Genomic DNA, 21,072 nt, shown 5'->3' on the forward strand with positions numbered 1-21,072 from the left:
CCAGTGCTTCCCTCACTATCCAAAATGTCTATTACTGTGACTTTAATAAAAATATTCGTCTTTGTCACAGTAGACGCTTCTTAATGCGTCTTCGGCCATGTTTTCCTCTCTTTTCACTGGGTTTCCTTAAATATGTGACACAGCGCCCCCGTGATGTAACGGCGGGTAAATGTCATCCAGCGCGTGCGGGGGAAGATGGTAACGCATTCGTACTGAAGTCAACCGACGGGATCACAGGTGAGGTCGTCATCCAGTGATTATAAATATTCGAAACAAACAGTTAGCTAGAAGAGGCCACTGTCTCTGGAAAAAAGAAACTCTGAAGCAAACTGTAAAGACAATTATAATCTGGCCTCACAATAAGTATTTGAAAGTTAACAACTAATTTATTGCATAACGAAACAGCCGGGAAAGTTCACGTCAGCCCTAGCTAACTAACGTTAGCTTGTTTTCTAGTGTTAGCTAACGTTGCGTGTTTTTTGCTAGCTAGCAGCGATGGAGACAGGCGATGGGGATTTTTTTTTTTGCCAAACAGCCGCCATGGCCAACACAGCAAAAAGAGTGCACTCGGAAATTATATGGCATGGATACTTCATTTTCATGACAGGAAGGAGAAGGGGCTTGGGCGTCAAATAACGTGAGTCAGATACAACTTATTTCTGTCTGTCTGTCTATCTGTCTGGCTATCTGTAGTCCCCTGCTGGCTGTGTTATTCCGAAATGTCTTTCCATGATTGCCTCTGTGTCTGTGTAGGGGGCTATAGATTGTGCTGTGCAGCATGTACTCTGTTTTTGTTGTTGTCTTTTAACTGCTGTGTACTTCGACACAGTCGCAGGGACAGGGCCTGTAGGGTTTTGTATAATTTGGCAATTCCTCAATTTGTGCATTTATTGGTTGTTCAGCCACCTGTTGTGAAAGAAGCAGACGACCTGTGAGTTGCTAATAGCTTCCTCCTTTGTTTTTGACTTCAAGCTGTGTTGACTAGAAGACTAAGACTAGAAGACTCCAGAGATAGTTGTTTCTCTTTGATTTGGCAAGAGTGTGTAATTTGATACGTGCATTGATGCTTTTGGATGTGACCCTCTGTGAATGTTTGCTGTATGCTGAGAAGCTACAGACTGATCTGATTTGAGCAGGATTTCCTCCACAACTGAAAATAGTTTTTTTTCACAGCAGTCTATTAGAGTGATTTTCTATTATTTATAATTATTTTGTACAAACAAAGTTAGCAGCTGGTTGGTGAACATAGCAGACAGGGATAGATGCTAATATTTTCAAGCACTGGCACTACTTAACACAGCCTTCCTTTACTGGGGTATGTCAATAAATTAAAAGACAATGAAAATTTGGAATTATTTAAACAATGAGTAGTTTTTAGGATTTTTTTTTTAATTTTACATTAATTGAGACAGTTAATCTTATTGAGACACACTGTATCCTTCTCAAGAGAGTCCTGATAAAACTTGGTGGCCACAGGGGGTCACCTACCTGTACAGGGGATATTTGGTGGCCAGAGAGTAACTCTTAGTGGCCACGGGCCATTGGGCCATGGTTGATGTTGAACCATGACAGAGCATTTAGCTAAAGACTTAGATACTTTGTTCCCAAAGGAGAGCTAAAAGGAGAGTGAATATTGGACTTGCTAGACAACAACCAGAAACACGACTACAAAGAAATACTAAAACAAGCTCTCCGTCATAACTCAATGTGGTGATTATAATGTATGTCACTGTAGTGTATTCAGCTTGTTTTGAAGAAAATACAATAACTGTTTTAATTCCACATTAGCACTGCCATTGCTAGCAGACTCTAGGTGCATTTAGATATCTTCCTCTAATAGTGTTGCCTTTACCCGGTTTCTCCAGGTTATTTTATCAGTTCTCAGTAAACATTGCTTGCCTCTTTTAAAATGTTATAAATGGTATATAATAAAAGGTTATGCATTCAGTTCAGTGTTAATTTTTCATGTAAAACCTGTAAATAAGCAGTTACCACAAACAGCAGATAAATGTAAAGGATATAAAAGTAGAAGAATTTTGTCTGAGAAGTGGTTGACAAAAAAGTGTTTAAGCAAAGTAAAGCTAAGCCCTTCAATAAACCCTTTTTAATTTTCGCTGAGTGTTCCCTAAACTTTACAGACATAACAGATAATATAGATGCCCACGGGTTGTTATTTACAGTGTCTTTTAATACATTTGTTTTAATTCTCATCTGCAACACATCATAGGAGTCACCAAGAATTCTGCACAGGTAAAATGTAATCTACAATTGCTTCAAGGATGATGAAATGCAGTGGTGATACTGTCTAGCTTAACTTATAATATGGTCCAGTAGGAACACCTTAGCAGGTATAGTTTACAGTAAAACAAGGTATGAATTAAGATTCCTGCTGTACATTAGGCCAGTTATTGCCAACTGCATTGGAACCTCTTTCCTTCCTAAACAAGTCTTGGTCATGCAGATAAGACTGCCATCAACCCTCTGCTCAGGATACATTATATGCCCCAATAGATTCTTCTAATATGTATACATTGTATGTCCCAATAGATTCTGCAGACATTTACATCACACAGTCACAACAGGCCCAGGTGTCTCTTCTTCTGCATTTGCCACCAGTTTATTGGTGTCGACCAGATCGGGCTGGGACCGCTCATTGTTGAAGAAGAGTGGGTTGTCGAATGTAGTTAGCTTTTCAGGGATTGGTAAGTGCCGGCCAGACTTCTTGTAGAGAAATAAGACGATGACTGTCCCAGTGGCAAGTGCAGTAATGATCAGCAGAACTGCCAAAATTGAGTGGCCACGGCTTCCAGGCTCCACCGTAGTTTTTGCTATGTAGATTCAACACAAAGATGATGAGCCAGAAGAACAAAGTTATAATTTTGAGTCAAATAAAAAGGATAAGGAGATTTAACTTACAAGGTGTTTGTTGTGCTGCTTTTCGTGGAACTGGAAAAAAAACCAAACATGGTTACAAAAACTTTACAAAAGGTGTATCATTTAATTGACATTATACACTATCAAAATATGTTTTATATTTAATTTGTGAATGTCAACACTCTGTGTGTTATACATTCCTGTTATTGTACAAACATTAATTCAAACTGAGTCGTAATAAGAATGATGGTCTCACTTTTGGGGGTTTTGCAAATGTATGCTCTGTCGTACCACCGGCTGCCTGTGCTCCACTGCCCATCCATAGATCGAATTGATCCATAACTGTTGTCAGAAGATTGACTTCCACCCCAGTTAGTGTAGTCCATGACAGTTTTATCCAACCACTGCCACATGCCTGGGGAGAAATAGAAATTCAGTATTTCTTTGTCCATAGCTGTACTTTTTGTACCATTTTCTATAATTTGATACTCAATATATTTTCTTTTCCTGTAAATGAAAACAAGATTTTGCCATATTGAAGTTTTCCAAATAGTGAAATTTTCTGGTCTAGCTCAGTTAAAAACGCAAAAACACTGAATCCATCAGCACATTAGCATGTTTTTCACTACCTAGCCTGTTTATAACCAGTAGTGACAACATTATCTTCACTTAACCTCTCTCTCCTGTTCTCCACTCAGTGTATGTGGATGGGCTTATTCCTCCCTCAGTGAAACACATAGAGCAGACAGCATTAATGATTGTATGAAATTTTAACAGCGGTCCTCGTGCCACTGCAGAATTAATATTGGGGAAACACTGGTAGTGGCACTCTCATCATGTCAAGACTATTCCCAGGCAACAACACAGAGACTGACTCATGTTTTGAAACAGCGCCACACAGCTGCTTTATGAATGAATGGATATTTGGTGTTATTTTTGGAATTAAAATAATGTATTCTTTTGGCGGTGGGGGTGTGGTAGTGGTTTCTATTGGCCTCCAGGGTTATCAGAGCTCCATCTTCATGGTCAGCAAATGTAGCTTAATGTTTCTATTCATGAAAGAGCAGACAATGTGACTGTACCTTTGTGAGTTTTGTACAAGCCTATCCAGAAAGAGTTTTGGCTGTCATAATACACTCTGATATTTGTTTCAATGAATTCTTGCTCAGAGGGATCTTCAATGCTGGTAAGAGCTCCACCTTCACAAACAGACAGAATAACAAGTCTTTAGTTAAAGATGAGCACATCTGAGAGATTAAGAATATGTATTAGTCAATTTCCCAGAAAGTCCTTACCATATCTTGCACAGTTAGCAGATGCATCTGGCCACTCAACCCTTTCTGTGACAAAGAGGTAACAATGACCCTTAAATGGTAGCCAGCTGTAACTCTGGCTTCTGTAGGCGAAATTTTCTGGGTCGTCAGGGCAAAATCCTGGAAATTCGCTTGACTCTGTTGGTGGAACGTCTGTAGATGAGAGACATTGATGTCACTGGGTCAGCTGCTTACTGTGTAGGAAATGCTTTCAAATCCAATGTACTGACAGCACATTTAAAACAAATACAATGGTAACAATTGTGGCCATGTTCCACACAGGTAAAGGTAGTATGTATGACGACATTAACAGAATGTCATTTAGGATGATTATTATGAAAATTTAAACGCTCCTTACCTGTAGACTTCATACAAACGCTAGCCTTGTTCTCATTGCAGTCAGCGGTGTTCCATTTTCCATCCTGATTCACAAACACACAGGATCGGTCCATGTTTGGTTCCCGTCTACCCCAGTTGGTTATGGTGAGGCGCCAGCCATTAATATATCTGAAATATCCGCTAGTCTGAAAGCAAAGATTGATCAAACTGCATTGAGCATCAGTTATTCAAACTATGATCATATTATATTTTCAAAGAAATCTGCAATCTTTATGATTTTTACAAAAAATTTGTACTTCACAATGAAATATATGTACTCTCTGTTCTTACAATTAACTAGCTTACAACAGGCTGAAAAGCCTGGAAATAGCTTTGGTAATATTTAGCTCTTGTGGATCTGATTAATCTATATGCAGAAGTACATCAATGCTGCCTCAATTATAGTTCATGTCATGGACGAAACCATAGAAAACATTTAGCTTCATGAAAGCCCCCAATCATAGTGGACTATTTGTAACCAATGTTTTTATCCAAAAAAATCGAACTAACTAAACTAAATTATTACAATAACACACACACAAAATAATAATAATTGCAAATAGTAATTAATGTAATTTGTAGTTACAAGCAGAGGTTAGTTGTGTTATCTATGTGCAGTTTGAGAGTCTTTCTGCCCTGTACCTCCATTTTGTTTATTCCAATCCACAGAGGAGCTTTCAGAGCCATCAGTTCAATATAATTCTGAGCCCACACGTTTCGCAGGCTAGCCAGACTGGCACCATCGCCTTCACAGTGCTTCTTGGCTGCATCCCAGGTCATTGGTTGAGTAACAAGCTTGATAGAGTCATTGAGTATTTTGACATAGTTGTTAGAAATTGTTGGTTCAGGAGAGTCTGGCATAGAAGGGTCTGTTTTGGGTGAGAAATATGACAAATTTAGTTTTCCCATTCACCTTAATGGCAGGCACTCTGCCGTATAGACACTTAAGAGTTACTATTTTTTTCCAATTTCATGAGAGGACCTCACTCAGTTCAAAAGCTGTCCAGTTTGAATCGGCCTTTGTTTAAAACACAGCACACTGCATCTGAAGTTTTTTTTGTCGAAATCAGAATTTTGATCATAGGAAATATTGATTACAGTGCCGAATCGTCACACGCAGAAAATCATCAGTTGGTTTATTACGATTGGTGTAGGTAGAATTTCCCCAAATTACAAATTCATGCATTGGAATTTTGTCAATACTCCATTGAGGTTTGTGCAGAAATCATTTTTTTTTTCAAACACTGTTAATTTAATCTTTTTTAGGTATAAATAAATCCAGAAATCAATGTGTCCCCAAACACCTTGCATGGAATAGAACTAGTGTCCATAGTCAAACAGTTGCAAAATGTTACCTGAATTTTATCTCTAATGTTTTCATTACGGGGCAATTATTTATTCTAAAATACACCAACGGTTGCTCTCTTGGTCATGCACAAGCCATATACCATGTGCCTGTGATATACTGCAAGGGCCCACAAGAGATGGGGATTCTTGCCTGATATTGACATACAGAATATATGGTAAAAGTTAGTGTGTGTGTGTGTGTATACACCATAGCAAATGCATTCAAAGGGAAGGGCAGAGGAATAGCTCACCAACATCTCGATGACAGACATAGCCAGTGGTGTCATTGCAGGACTTTTTTGTCCATTTCCCAATACCACTTTTGGGATTGGTTGTCATCACAGCACACTCTTTCTAGTTAAACACAACAATGGTAAAAGAGTAAACTATGGTAAAAACAGTGGTAATGATACATTTTTTGCAAATAGATATAGTCCCTCAAAAAGATTGCTTGAGCTTGGCTGCTCTTATGCCAATGTTGTAAATCTACAGTGGCTACAGTGACAAGTGACTGACAGCATGTTACCAATAAGGAGGAGACTGTATTCTCAATGAATAACCCACAGTTCCTTAACAGTTAAAATCAATATCCAAACTAAGTGAAATAATGTAATAAATGGATGAAGATAACATACAGTATGATACTGTTTGTGTACTCTTAATGTTGCCTATTACACTTCCACAGTTCTTAGTTTTTCAGCTGTTACAGTGCTTACAGTTTTATGACAAATGGTTTTAATTTAACATTTGAACTTGTATTGCCCATTAGTGTGTTAAGAAAGTATTACCTTTTTCCTCAGTGAAATACCCAGGTCATAATCCACCTTCAGTGGAAAATTAGGATGTTAGAAATTTGTATGAGTACGCAAACAGAAATGATGCTATGAACAGTACAGATGCATATAATTTATCAAACTTGTGAACTAAAGCTGTATGTACCACAGACATAACTCCAACATGTCATAAAAGTGTATATTTTGGCTCCAAGTCAAGACAGATGAAGTGGTATCACACTTTACAATCAAATTAACAAAAAAGTTTTACCTCATAGTGAAAATGGTAATCCCTCTGCAATGGAAAATCAGGATGTCAGAAATATTTTCGCAATACAGCAAATAAATGTATTATAAACAATACAAATGGAAAGTTCACATACTCAAACACAGTAAAGTTTAAATATGTTACCATATAAGGTTCATCATAGTGGTGCTGCAACAATAAAAACACAGTCACATTTTCATGAAAAAAAGTACTTGTTTAAGTAAAAAAGTAGTGCAGCACATAATTTGTTTACTTAACATTATAAAATGTCCACTTACTGTAAGGCCCCAGTTGCTGTATCGCATTGGTCGCCCATCAGTCCAGTAAAACGGATTACCATTTATATTATGTAAACCAATCCACAAGTCTGTGGTAGGCGCCTCTGCCAATATAGTTGTCAAAAACACTGAAAAGTAATACATATTGATGAATTATAGTTTATGGCGTGTGTACATGTTGATATGTGTGTGCATATGTATGTGTATATTTGTAAACAAACTGTCTTAATCAATAACAGTTCTACAAAGTGTTCCCAAGCCCATGTAGTAACATCCTTTATGCAGTCTTGTGTTTCACAAAGTGGTAAACCTTGCGTCATCCTTGCTTGTGAACGACTGAGCCTTTCAAGGATGCCCCTTTCATACTCATACTCTAATCATGATACTATCACCTATTACCAATGAATGTTCCAAATAGTAGGTTTTGGTGGTATCCAGTTTTTGATCCATTTAACGTTCCCCAAATTGTCCCATGGTGTGTGGTATTACTAGTTGATTTAGAAATCATATTCCTGCCACAAGGTGGCCACAGTGCACCTCTATTGTGATTTTCAATTTTTTACATATACGTTTTTAACATGTTTTTACGTTCATTTTGCATGTGTTTTTATGTGTAGCACTCAGTGCATTGTATGAAAGGTGCTATACAAATAAAATCAGGTTTATGCCTGTAGACAAACATTTGGATTAAAGAAAATATTGCCCAAAATGTTTGTGAATACAAACATTTTCAAATGTGTTTAACCTTTCAGTTATAAGGCCCACTTTATTTAGAGCAAACATTTAAATTTTTATGAAACATGAATGATATGCACTTTTCTGGAATATAGTATTCTCTGGGAAAATCATTAAGCAAACCTTGCACTTCTCTTGACGCAATTGAGGCCAGGTTTCCTCTCATTGTTTTGCATTGGGCCTTTGCTCCTTCCCATGTCTCCTTCTGGCTATTAATGACGTTGTAACACTGTAGGTGACAAATTAACAGCTTTGTGTCAAATCTCCATATCTTTTGTTTTATCCACAAATAGATCAATGCTTTGTCAGATTGAAGGGCCATTTCATTACAGGCAATGAGAATTTAATTCGGTGCTACATCATGTATTCCCATCCTGCCAAACAACTATAAAAAGGAAGTGACATCTGACCTTTGATTCAAATTTTTTCCAGTTTTGTGGACAGCCACCTCTTGGCAGAACTGTTGGTGCTACGGTGGTATTGGCAGGTGGTGAGCCACTCCGCTTACAAATGGACTTGTGCTCAAACCCACAGGCATAATCATGCCAGAACCCTGTATCCAGAATATTAAATAGATATTTCAGCCAAAACAATATGACGTTTATTTTAAAACCATTTAAAATTTAATCTAGATTAATTCTTCATTAACATCATTGTATGAAAGTGAAGCGAAGATTAAAATTAAACTTACTTACCCATAGAGGTAGTCATGACAACACAATGTTCATCATTGTTCAGGAAACAAGGTTGATTTTCATCCCACCTTTGAAACACCACCGGAGAACCATCCATCCACCTTTTTGGAACACCATAAAATCAGTTTAAATTTTAAGACACATTCATGGCACACTCTTAATTTGATTTCCATTTTGATTTTTTAATTTTAAAAATGTTTATTTTGCGAATGAGCTTGACAAAATGAAGCTCCGTTCTTGAATCCAGGAAACAAAACCCACCAAATTTTGTTCAAATAATTAATTTAACTGCTTCATAATTAGAGCTGCACTTGTCAATAATATATATTAACATTTTTTAAAAATAAGTGTGTAATGTGATTGAGGTTGTTTGTAGTGGATGAACCTACATTACTACCACCCCACCCTGCAGTCTCCCTCTGCTGTAGAGAGCCCTGTACTCAAATGTGGATCATTGTTTTGGTTTTCTAACTTGCAACCTCAGCTACCATCGGCCTCTTCAGCTGCCATGGCAATCAACTGTATTTGTCTAAAAAGTTCTGACAAACCAACTGCATTATTCTTCAGGTGTGATAAACAAATTCATTTGACATGAATGATATTGTGGCTTAATGTCTGTTTAATTGATGCTAGAGTAACCAAATTAACAATGTTAACAATAGACACTTGATCCTACTAAAGGAGAAATCTGCTGTAACCCCTTCCCACAATGTTTGCATTGTTCCTGTTGTGATTATATATTACTTCATTTGTAGCATGTATGGTGTGACTAAAATCACTCTTGTATTTTTTTTTTTTTATATCTACTGTATATGATGTCCATTTTTGGGTGGTTGGTCCATTTGTAATTTTGTATTCCCTTTGTTTGAAAAATTTATAAAAAGAGTGGAAAAAAAGAAACACTCGATTGTTCACATCATCTATATGTAACATAATCTTTCTTAATTAATTTTTCTTTTTTTTTTATTTAATCCATTATAAATGATTTCATTAATACTTACCCATATGTTTTATCAAGATCTACGGTCAGGCCTATCCAGTAAGACCCATAATTTCTGGCTATCTACACACACAGACAGAGGCACACGGTAAAACCAGCGCTAGTGCAGGATGTTCTCAGTTTAAGTGTCATGGGTAAAGATTAATGTAGTGTAAATGTCAGTGCTCACCTGTTTCCATAAAAAGACACTTTCTGCTTCACTGTTGATAGTTACCAAGTCACCATGCTGCTGTTGGCAGAAGTGACGAGCTTCTTCCATGGCCATTGATCTTCTGTTAATATAATACTGATTTCCCTTCCATTCCAGCCACCCGTCTGAGGTCTTATTGTAGTCTTCAACCATGTTAGAAATATGTAACAGTGTTGAAATAGTGATATGTTGTAGTCCATAGGTTCATATATGCATGTAGGTTCATATTTTCAGTAGCTTTTTAGCCATGCTAGCAGCATGGCTTTATGGATGGCAATGTTGTCAGTTCACTGGTTCACCACTGTTGTCAAAACAGAAATATCTCAACAACTGCTGGATGGATTTTTAGTACAGAGATTTGATCCCCAGAGGTCGAATCTTACTGACTTTCTTGATACACGGACTTGTTCTCCAGTGCTACCAGCAGGTCAAAGTTTTAACTTGTCCAGTGAACTATCTCAATTTCTACTTGATGGATTCACACAAAATCAACCGGACAAAACTATACCTGCAAAACTAATGACATTCCCATTATCTGTACTTTCTGTTCAGTGCCATGTTACAAATATTACAATACAAACATGCTAAACTAAGATGGTGAGTATGGGAAACGTACCTACTTAACATCAGTATGTTAGCATTGTCAATGTGGACATGTTTGCATTCAAACATTAGCATTTAGCTTAAGTATAACCTCACAGGGCTGCTAGCATGGCTGTAGACTCTTATGCCTAGTCAACACATACACATGTATTTTTCAAAACAAAGCTGTTGCTGTGTTTTGGCCTTTCATACACACACAGTTTTAGGCCACTAAAAAATCTCCAGGGTGAAGTGGTAATGTCTTTTTTCAGGCTTCTGATTGGCCACCATTGCTCTAGGGTTAGGGTTATATAGCCACTACTTGGTTTGACAGGCTCTTGACAGCACTTTAGTTGTATTTTAGTATTTTCATATGGATGGAGATTTAAAAAAAAAATAAAAACAGTGCTTGTGTGGATGGAATTTTCTGTTTTAAAAAATATTTGTGTACGTGTGGACTCATCATTATTCTTGGTATATGAGCACTGACCTTTAAATGTAAAGATGTGTTGCCAATGTGCAACACTAAATTTGTTGATGGGGATCAGACCACAGAGAAGTGGGAAAAAAAGCCTATATGTGGTGTTTTCTATGTAGCTGCATAGAAAAGTGCCACACTTACCGGGTGCAGCAGGCTCTGGAGGCAGTTTTGGAATCACTCCTGTAAGGACATGCGTAGACAGAAGATAACCATATTTACAGCACTGAATAGATCACTGGAGTCATAGGGAGCGCAGAGCTGAGAATATGTTGACCGAAATATATTTGAGAAAGACATTTTTAGAAAGTCAAGCTTGCTCAGTAAACAAACAAGAAGGGAAGAAATTATTTCAATCCCTCATTTTACCTATACGGATCTGGCACAGCCATCCATGAGTCGTCTCACAGTGCACATCGTTCCAAGACCCACTTCTCCCCCGCCTATGTATTTTTAATTCAACACAAGATTCCACATTGTTTTTATTGTTTGGTTCTCCATCCTCCCAGTGTTGGAACTGCAGCTGTTAACAATAAAAAACAGTCATTTATAATTTTGCCTATTTGAGTAAGTGTCCTAAACTAAAAAAGATTTAATGAAGTATAAACGTAGAAAGCTTAACTTACTGGGGATCCATCACTCCATACATAACCGGTGACTGGGTCAGGGGCACTAAGACCAATCCAGGCTACTTCATATCTGAAGTGGACAAAATTATACTATTGATTAAAGTATTAATCTTTTTTTAAAATGTTAAAGAAACAAACCTTTTTCTTACTTAATATTAATCAATAAAAGCACTGTCCCAGAGCTCTGCTCAACACTGGACAACCTTCATATTCTGCTGCAAACAGTTTAGTATTTTCCAATTTTATATTTTGCCAGGTAACTATACCGATCTGGTAGCACTTCTAGTTCGGCAGCACTATGGATGCTAAGCAGGTCTCCTCCGATGGCCTTGCAGTAATCTCTGGCTTCAAACCAGGTCATCTGTTTTGAAGACTCTGAAAACAACTTGAACACAAGACAAAGAGATTCAACATGGTTTTGTAGTGTCGATTCATAACAAGCTGCGATCTGTCATTTAAAAGGACAAACTCTCTTTTTGTCCTAGTGTTTGTCTTTGCACTCTTTGTATGTGTGTCTGTTGGAATTTTGCTAATAAGGCACAAGTGTATGCACATTTCTGTGAATGGATGTATCTGAACTATAGTAACTAAAATGTCGAATTTACAAGATGTCATACTTGTATGATATATCTCAGCCGTGCCTGCCATTATTTGCTATCTGAGGGCTGATATACAGTATTCTGACTGGTTGGGGTGAGTAAACACGAATAATTCTGCAGTCAAACACTAACAGAAAATAGAAATCCAATCGCATAAGTCCCCAGTTTTATCCCATGCCTTACATTTCCTATATTGCAGATGCGCTGTTTAGGAGCAGTTATTTTAGCTACCATTATCTCTAGGTGTATGTATGATGTTTTAAGATTAAGTTGAAAAAACTGAATTTGTCCTTCAAGCTTTTTTAAACGTGGCTGTACCTGATAACAATAGTTTCTTGATACCATTCGAGTCCAGCCAATTGCACAGTTGGTAGGGGTGAGAGTGGGTGGTGCTGGGGTTAAACCTGCCCCCTCTGCCAGGTGTTTGCAGATATATTTCTCCTTGTTGGTGCAGGGGAGCACATCCCAGAGGCCAGCAAAAATCCCAGTTGTCATGCCAACGCAGCCCTGTTGGTGACCTTTCATTGTTGAGAGAGAAATTGTGAAATACCAATTTTGAGGCCACCTTCTGCTACATTTTAGAAATGGAGTTTAAGATTTGTCCATACCTGGCATTCCAGCATTCCAGTGAGTAAATCTCACTGAGTCTCTGTTAGTCCACACAAAGTCATCAATGTTTTTCTGGTTTGAGAGACCTAACCAGAAGTGCTTCTCTGGTCTCAACCCCACCAAGCTGACAAGGAATGCATTATCCACCCTGGAAATATTTACACAAGTAGGATCATAGGATTTCTGGTGTCATTAAATGTGACAAAAGCTTATGGTTTTTTTCTTTTTCAATTCTGTTTGTAAATCCCAATAGATTTGAACTCCTGAAATGTGGTTTTGCTCAGAATATTTGGAGTAACAATAAAAATTCTTACCCATTTGAAACATCAGCTAAGTAAGAATCTGAACTCTTGCAGTCATCTCTAGCGTCATTGAAAGTTTTGGTCTGTGTCCCTATAAAGTAGCAGTATGAACCCTGTCTTCTCCAACCCTGGATTGTTGACAAACAACAAAGTGAAGAATGACCAGTTTATGATTTTTCAGAATTTGCCATGTTGCTTAATAATACTGGTGACTGAGTATGATAGTGAATAGGCTGAAAGCAGCACATTCCACCAGCATTTTACCACCGTTGTCTAAGTTTTCAATAACTTTTCAAACCTATGCTATATTAGAAAATTTGAAAGATGCTATAATCACTCCAGCCATGTGAGTCTACAAAATTAAACTTGGCCCTAATACTTCTGTGAAGTATTATAAAGTAAAATATTTTATTCAATGCTACACTAATTTTATTTTGTATTTTACCACTTGGGGGAACTGTACAACAAGCTGAAAAACATACAGTCCCAACATACTATTCTTACTACATAGTAATCAGAACCATTAGTGTTTATTTGAACCTGTGTTTCTGTTCCCATGTAAAGCAAATATAATATCCAGTTGCCTTTTAGCTGTTTGTTTTGGTCATGGTGAGAAAGATAACTGGCTCTTAATCTGCTTGGTGGTCCACTGTTTTAATCAGCTAACTCGCCAACGTTGTTTATCTGCTTTGTTGAGTACTGTCTGTTTGTAAGAGGTGCTTGTCTCTGTTGAACTTAGGGGGGTGATGAAGTTAGGTGAGGTTCCAGGAAGGTTAGGTCCTTTACCCAGGCTACACTTTGGGCATTATTTTACGAACAAGAGATAAACACATTTAAAATAGATGAAAATAAGTAAAAGTAACGCACAGCTTTGCAGCCTTCATTCTGCTCCACTTCATCTCCAGTGGGTTTTGAGTCGCTCATCTTCATACAAATGTAGCCATGTTTCTCCTCACACACATGGTCAGCCCAGTTCCCATTCTGCAGCAAAGGAAGCATTTATGTGGAGACTGGATGCAGTTGAAGGTATTACAGTCAATGAACTGATAAATCGAACATCAAACAAGCATGACAGAGTCTTCAGGTTAAAGATATTATTTAATGCCACTTTCACATACAGTATATATAGGTAATATGTGCACCACACCCAAATGGTACCTCTTACCTCTCCTTTGATGAGTACACAATCCTTTATTTCAGTGGATGTGGCAGGTTTCCCAAATTCCCAGCTCGTGAAACTGACAGTAGAGTGGTCAATCCAGTCAAACAGCCCCTCTGTCTTCCTGTCATTCAGTCCAATCCAAAGCTGATCAGTTGATGCTGCAGACATGGACAAAGAAAGTGATCCTTTCGTGAAATATTTGCCAATAACTTAATATATTACCAATGAATAGCAGACATCTGCACCTGGTATTCACGTGTTTTTATTCATAAGTCCGTCTTGTGGAGCTCTCACTTACTATGCTCAGTATATTTTGTATCATTTATAGATGGTGTTTGTTCAGGCAGATCATTGAAGTGGTGTTTAGATTAGCTGATTGACATCAGCTGCTTTATTCATGCTTCCCAATTGCTGCCTCATTCTTAAGCTGTTTGCCTACAAGACTGCTATTAGTGTCCAATCCTATTTATGAGGGTATAAACTTTTTATCATTACTTTGCTGATGCACTCATAATATTCACTGCCACAGTTCCATCCGCCACCCCAACCTGCCCCTCATTTGGTAAACCTTTGGTATTGTTGATTTTTAAAAATATATGTTATTGTTTTATTGGATAATGATACTGCAGAAATGACAGGAAATGAGGGGGAGAGAGATGCAACAAAGGCTACACTTGACCCAGAGAGATTGTGGTTCATTGTTGGTGTTTTAACCCCTAAGCCATGGGGACGCCCTGGTGTTAATCTTAATGTTTTTGTTTATTTAGTGGTTAGTAGCAGCCTCAGCAGAGTCCTTGTTCGAATTCTTTGAGAGGTACTTCAGAGAGCAGAGCATATTCTGCCAAATTGAACTGTGTAAGCAATGAATAAAACTGGATAATTTCTTGACGCCTTTGTCTCTGACTAAACTGTCTGTGTAAATATTTACGCAAATATAATATTGACCTTCAGAAAACAAGTGTAGAGGTGAAAGCAAAGCAAACGCCATATATTTATTGGGTGCAATTATTTGTACCATCATCTAGTGACTACAGTGATCATTAAAAAAGATGCATCAGAATCTGTCTACCTCAGCTCAGTACATGATGATAAATAATTGTAGATTGTACATTCCCTTTGAGGCAGTTAATCAGAGCAGAGCATCACAGTGCTAAAGGAAAGGTGGCAAAAAGGCCTGATTGCATAAAGGGATGTATTGTGTTATAGCAGTTTCTTCCTTTAGAGATAAACTTGTTTTTGTTTTTATTGTTTCCACATACCGTATCCAAGTTGAGAGATAACAAAGCTTTGGTCCTCTACATTGCGGATGGTGACTAGGTCTCCTCCTCCATTACGACACTCTCTCTGAGCATCAGACCATGTTTTCTGAGTCCGATTGAGGTAGAAGCAGTGTCCATTATAGGGAATCCAAGGTCTTGAACAAAATCCGGTCTCAACAGCTGATCATGAAGAGAGCAAAGAAATACAAGGACTTAGTAGTAGATGCAGTATACAATGTTGCTATATGGCTAAATGATGTGCAAAGAATAGAACAGATCTTTTTCTTTACCTTGCGTAGGCAGTTCTTCAGCTGCTTTACTGTAGCAGATGTACCCAAGTTTCTTGCTGCAAGGTAAACTTCGCCAGGAGTACTGTACAGCCGGATCAAAAGTTGCACAGTTGTGTCCAGGATTACGAAGTGGATGTCCTAAAACAAGATCATGGTTTTTGGATGAATTTAACAAACAAATGTTGTCCTTTGTGAGCTTTAGAAGTGCTGGTAGGCAGATCTTGCTACCTTTTGTAAAGAGATAGCAAGCTGTTTCCCCCTGTTTCCAGTCTTCATGCTAAGCTAATATAACCAGCTGCTGGGTGTAAAAATCTACAAATACGACAAATATGAGAGTGAAATCAATCTTTTAATCTCTTTTCAAAACTCTTTGCAAGAAAGCGTAGCATTTTTCTCTTTATCAACCTCACCAAGTAATCTCACATTAAAGGATAACTTTCGTTTTTTACAACCTGGACTTTATTTGTAGCATTAAATATGACCATTTAAACACCCAGACAACTTTGGTGGCATTGGGAGTCGTTTTGAAGAAATTAGCCCCAGAAGAGCGCCGCGTATATCCGTATAATGCGAGTAATTGGGGCACCCGTGCGTAGCCTCTATAAACACATAATCTGCGGCGAAACTCGTTCATATTCCAATATTTTGTTACGATATGCTGGCGCTATTCCCCTCTGAGCCCGTGGTGGCATGTTATCAACATCCAGCGTCTCTAGACAACTACTTCTGACGTGGATGACGTCATTTTCGAGCGGCGGTCGGCTAGTTTAGCTGTAGTTTGCGACTGTTATTTTTCACAAAATGGATGAATATTTTTCCGACTCTGAGGTGGTGGACGATGACTTTGTTTACGATGGACGTCCTCACCGTTTTGAGCCAGAGTACACGGACGAGGAGCTCGTTGAAAGGAGGACGAGGAGGCAGAGAGAGGAACAGCTCGCCAAACAACAACAAACGGCTGCGCGTCCACGAGTAGACGGTAACTGGTGGTGTTCTTGTGGACAATGTTCATCGATGACAACAGAGGAGGATATGTTCATCGATGACAACAGAGGAGGATGTGACAATAAACGTCTGTATCACAACACTGGAGGATTTCCGCGCAATGATAAACCGGGCTGTGGTGGAGACGTTTTTTCGTGTCCCTAAAGTGAACTGGAAGACCCAGCCAAAGCCTGCTGGACCAAATGGGCAACTTTCGATTGAGTAAGTAGCTTACACACATGTATAGATTGTTTATTTGCCTGGTTTTGTTTGACAGAAGTTTATCATTGCGCGGAAATCCTCCAGTGTTGTGACAGACATTTATTGACACATCCAGACGCGTATCTCCTGGCCGCAAGTCCTACTCTGAGCAACAGAGGCATTCCTCCTCTGTTGTCATCGATGAACCAGTTACCGTCTACTCGTGGACGCGCAGCCGTTTGGTGTTGTTTGGCGAGCTGTTCCTTTCTCTGCCTCCTCGTCCTCCTTTCAACGAGCTCCTCGCTCAAAACGGTAAGGACGTCCATCGTAAACAAAGTCATCGTCCACCACCTCAGAGTCGGAAAAATATTCATCCATTTTGTGAAAAATAACAGTCGCAAACTACAGCTAAACTAGCCGACCGCCGCAGAGTTAGCCTTGTTGTGGCTGGTTGCTTGCAGCGCGCGGCGCTCGAAAATGACGTCAGAACGTGGTAGTTGTCTAGAGACGCTGGATGTCTAGAGACGCTGGATGTTGATAACATGCCACCACGGGCTCAGAGGGGAATAGCGCCAGCATATCATAACAAAATATTGGAATATGAACGAGTTTCGCCGCAGATTATGCGTTTATAGAGGCTACGCACGGGTGCCCCAATTACTCGCATTATACGGATATACGTGCCGCTCTTCTGGGGCTAATTTCTTCAAAACGACTCCAAATGCCACCAAAGTTGTCTGGGTGTCTAAATGGTCGTATTTAATGCTACAAATAAAGTCCAGGTTGTAAAAAACGAAAGTTATCCTTTAAATTCACCACTACTCTAGGCTCACATAAAAAAATTTGGATTACATATGGTAAAACTAGTAATATCAGAGGAACAGAAAGAACAACAAAGTAGAAATACAGTTGAAGAAACATCATTTATAAATCTAAAAATTTAATAATAACCACATAATCTTGTAATGAATGAATTGATAAAGTACAACATGAATAAAACCATACTGTAAAGAACAAAGGCGTAACTATAGCTTTGTGTTAATTTAAAGAAGTCAGATTGTGGAGAAAACTCACATGTGATAGTGCTCTAACACAAATACACATATTTTCCTTGTACAGATTTTAACATAAGGGAGAAAAAATCAACTTCCTCTATCTGCTAGCTGGAATTTAAGAAATTACACTAGGTTTGTCTTGCAGTCACCGCTTTTCACCACACATGATTCTACGTTGTTTGACTCAAGAGTGCTTCATTAGCCAGCTTCTCTCTGCTTGAACTAGCAGTTATTGATATTTTACCATTTTAATATGCCAATACAAAAAAAGTAACTAAGTGAAGGGAGAACCTACCTGAGTCCCATTTCATGTAGCGGTAAGGCCTCCCATTGGACCATATCCAGCCATGTTCTGGATCCAGAACCAGCCCAATCCAAAGGTTACTGCCCCCTTCCCCTAGTAGTGCTGTTGTGGGAAACAAAAATGGCAAAGTAATGAGTCTTTCCCTGTAGTTCAGATTTATAAATGGAAGTAAAGCATTTAATGCATAAAGATAGTCTTTTTTTTAATAAAGAAAGGTGTTATAAATAAAGTACAGAAATGAAAAAAATTCATTGTATAAAACAAATTAATTGGTACATGATAATTGGATGTGGTGAAATGCTAGTTACTGTCAACTTACCTATGACGTAAGCCTGCTCGTGAGGATCGGTGATACTGAGCAGGGAGGCACCCTGCTGTTTACAGCTGGTTTCAGCCTGAGACCAAGTCAGAGCTGACTGTTTGTTGAGCTGATAATACGCTCCTGTTGTTGGGTGTACATTCCAGCCTTCTTTGGCTATGAAAGTATGCAAAGAATATGGATATGTTATTTTACTATGAAGCATAATACCCCCTGCAACCTAAAGTTGTATTGTGTTTTGCCTCCATTAAATAATTGTGGTTGATTCAACCGTAAAATAACTGAAGTTACATGAATGATCCATCTATCTGTCTATATTTTCGCACATTATGACATAATTTTTATGAAAATTGAGTACAGCCATAATTATGTGCAAATTAAGGGGTGACATACTTACATGCTAATTTAGGAGTGACGGAATTATATGCAAATGTAGGATTGACGTAATGTAATAATTTGCAACACTGGATCCTGAGAGATGGCAGTACTCACTAGTAACTGGACAGTGGCCCCAGCGTTCACTTTGAAATTTTGTTTCGACTGCACACCAAGCATGCGCTTCTGTGTAGTCAACTGTAGTGCACTCTGAGTACCACTGGTCTCTGTAGTGGAAGGGAAACATGCAGGGCATTCCAGCTGCATTTCCACCAATGGTATAATATTCTAAGAGATGATAAGAACAAAAAATAAGTGTCAAAATATCTTGTGCAGCAATATTCTTTTATGACAACATATGGCAAATATAACAAATAAATTGTATTTTATTCATGATGGATGCATGTTTTATCTTTTCCAGAGTTCAAATGAAGATTTAAAAACACTAATGACTATGTGGCGTACGCAATCAATGAGTAGATATTAACCAGTTCCTCTGTTGGAGCTAGCATGTAAATATTAGTTTTAACATAACCCCACACCTTTGAATCACATTGCTGAAACTGTCATCTTCGTTATTCTAGTTTTGTACTTTGAAAATCATTGGGATTTAGTTTGGGCAGTCTTAGTTTTTCAAAACAACACTGTTTTATACTGTACCTCTGTATGTTCTTGTGCAAGCACCACTGGATGTCCCTGAAATTGTGAGGTGGTTATTGGGTCCTATTGTTTTGGAGAGAACTGCGGTGTTATCTGCAGTGACTTCAATGTAAAGCTCTTGGTTTTTGAGGGCGAGCACGGTTTCATTCTTGCATTCCCACTTTTGTAGTTCACTTGTTTCATCACAATCGTAGAGGGTTATGTCACTTCCCACAGTTTTCCCCTGGACTCCCAGGCACTTGTTCCTATGTTGAACCAAAAGTCGGTCACCGGTTGTCCAGCGTATGTCTTTGCATTGGTTATTTGTGTTAACCAAACAAAAACCAGTGGCCTTGTTAGTTAGTTGAAATGGTGAATCTGTAGAGAAAGAATTACACACTTTTGACTACTTATTTCAGAAGGAATCAGAAATTCTTTCTCACAACTGTTTGTACAGTTTATCACTGGGGTTATTTCAGTTGTATTTAATAAGATTTTGTGTAATTTGGACAATAATACTGACATAATTTACAAAATGAATACATTTAACAAGCCACAAAGTGACAACCATCCAATGTCTGCAAGTATACATCCAAAGAGTATAACAACAGTCACCTCAGTATTGATCTGTAAAAAATATACAACAATTTATTTAACATAGTTGATGCACATTGACAACATGCACACTGACACACAGTAAAAAGTTCAATATAGTTAGAGTAAACTCACATCCACACAAACTAACAAAAAACTCCAAATTAAATATTGGATTACTGTACCATCAGAAGCCAAACACTGTATTGTTTGGATGAAGAGTACAAACGTTGTACAAGTGATCTTCATCGTTAGAATTCTTCTGAGATGTCTTACACCAGAGGACGTAATTCATGCATTTCTCACAGAGGATTTAAGAGTTGTGTGAATGATTGTTGAAAGTCAATCTTTATAGTACTGACACATCCTGTCTCGTCATGTCGTCATGACTTTTTTTTCCTCTTGTCTCAGGTTCTTTTTTTTCTTCAACATTTTACTTCACACGATCAAGGAGGGGCAAATAATTGTACCCCCTTGTTTTTCTCCAACTAAACGGAACCCAAATGCTTGTATTTGCACACTTGGCTGTTTCATTGTCATACACATTACATTCCCAGAACAACATGCACATTACAACGTGGATGCCATTGCATAACATACAGACAATGTGGGGAACAGGAAGTGCTGGTACCATGCTTCAGTAAGTGACCTTTAAATGACAACCAGTCTACGCAGAAACTGAACACAGCAACAAACGATTGTTTTTTTTTTTTTTTTTTTTATATTTTTACATTCTTTATTAACACTCCCATTGGTTACCATTTAAGTAACCTCCAATCATTTGACATACCAATTATCTGTTATTTATATAATTATCAATTATTTATTTTACATTTATAA

At 38.1% G+C, this 21,072-nt stretch overlaps 1 protein-coding gene across 1 annotated transcript; it reads right to left on the reverse strand.

Annotated features, from left to right (window-relative positions):
* Positions 1-2,170: 2,170 nt before the first annotated feature.
* On the reverse strand, positions 2,171-20,571 carry LOC121614528 (macrophage mannose receptor 1-like). Its single transcript, XM_041948443.1, has 33 exons — positions 20,418-20,571; positions 19,660-20,016; positions 19,117-19,287; positions 18,625-18,780; positions 18,297-18,407; positions 15,762-15,899; positions 15,472-15,651; positions 14,216-14,370; positions 13,918-14,031; positions 13,063-13,178; positions 12,748-12,896; positions 12,458-12,657; positions 11,807-11,925; positions 11,538-11,610; positions 11,281-11,434; positions 11,056-11,094; positions 9,831-9,994; positions 9,663-9,724; positions 8,662-8,762; positions 8,377-8,519; positions 8,090-8,195; positions 7,232-7,359; positions 7,098-7,121; positions 6,957-6,980; positions 6,701-6,736; positions 6,164-6,266; positions 5,208-5,434; positions 4,546-4,711; positions 4,170-4,340; positions 3,957-4,073; positions 3,131-3,289; positions 2,917-2,946; positions 2,171-2,828 (listed from the first exon to the last, which is right to left on the reverse strand). The coding sequence occupies exons 1-33, from the start codon at positions 20,479-20,481 to the stop codon at positions 2,566-2,568; spliced, it is 4,320 nt and encodes a 1,439-aa protein (XP_041804377.1). The 5' UTR covers positions 20,482-20,571; the 3' UTR covers positions 2,171-2,565.
* Between the last annotated feature and the right edge of the window lie 501 nt (positions 20,572-21,072).

Source organism: Chelmon rostratus, chromosome 12 (genome assembly GCF_017976325.1).
Source record: "Chelmon rostratus isolate fCheRos1 chromosome 12, fCheRos1.pri, whole genome shotgun sequence".
NCBI lineage: Eukaryota > Metazoa > Chordata > Actinopteri > Chaetodontiformes > Chaetodontidae > Chelmon > Chelmon rostratus.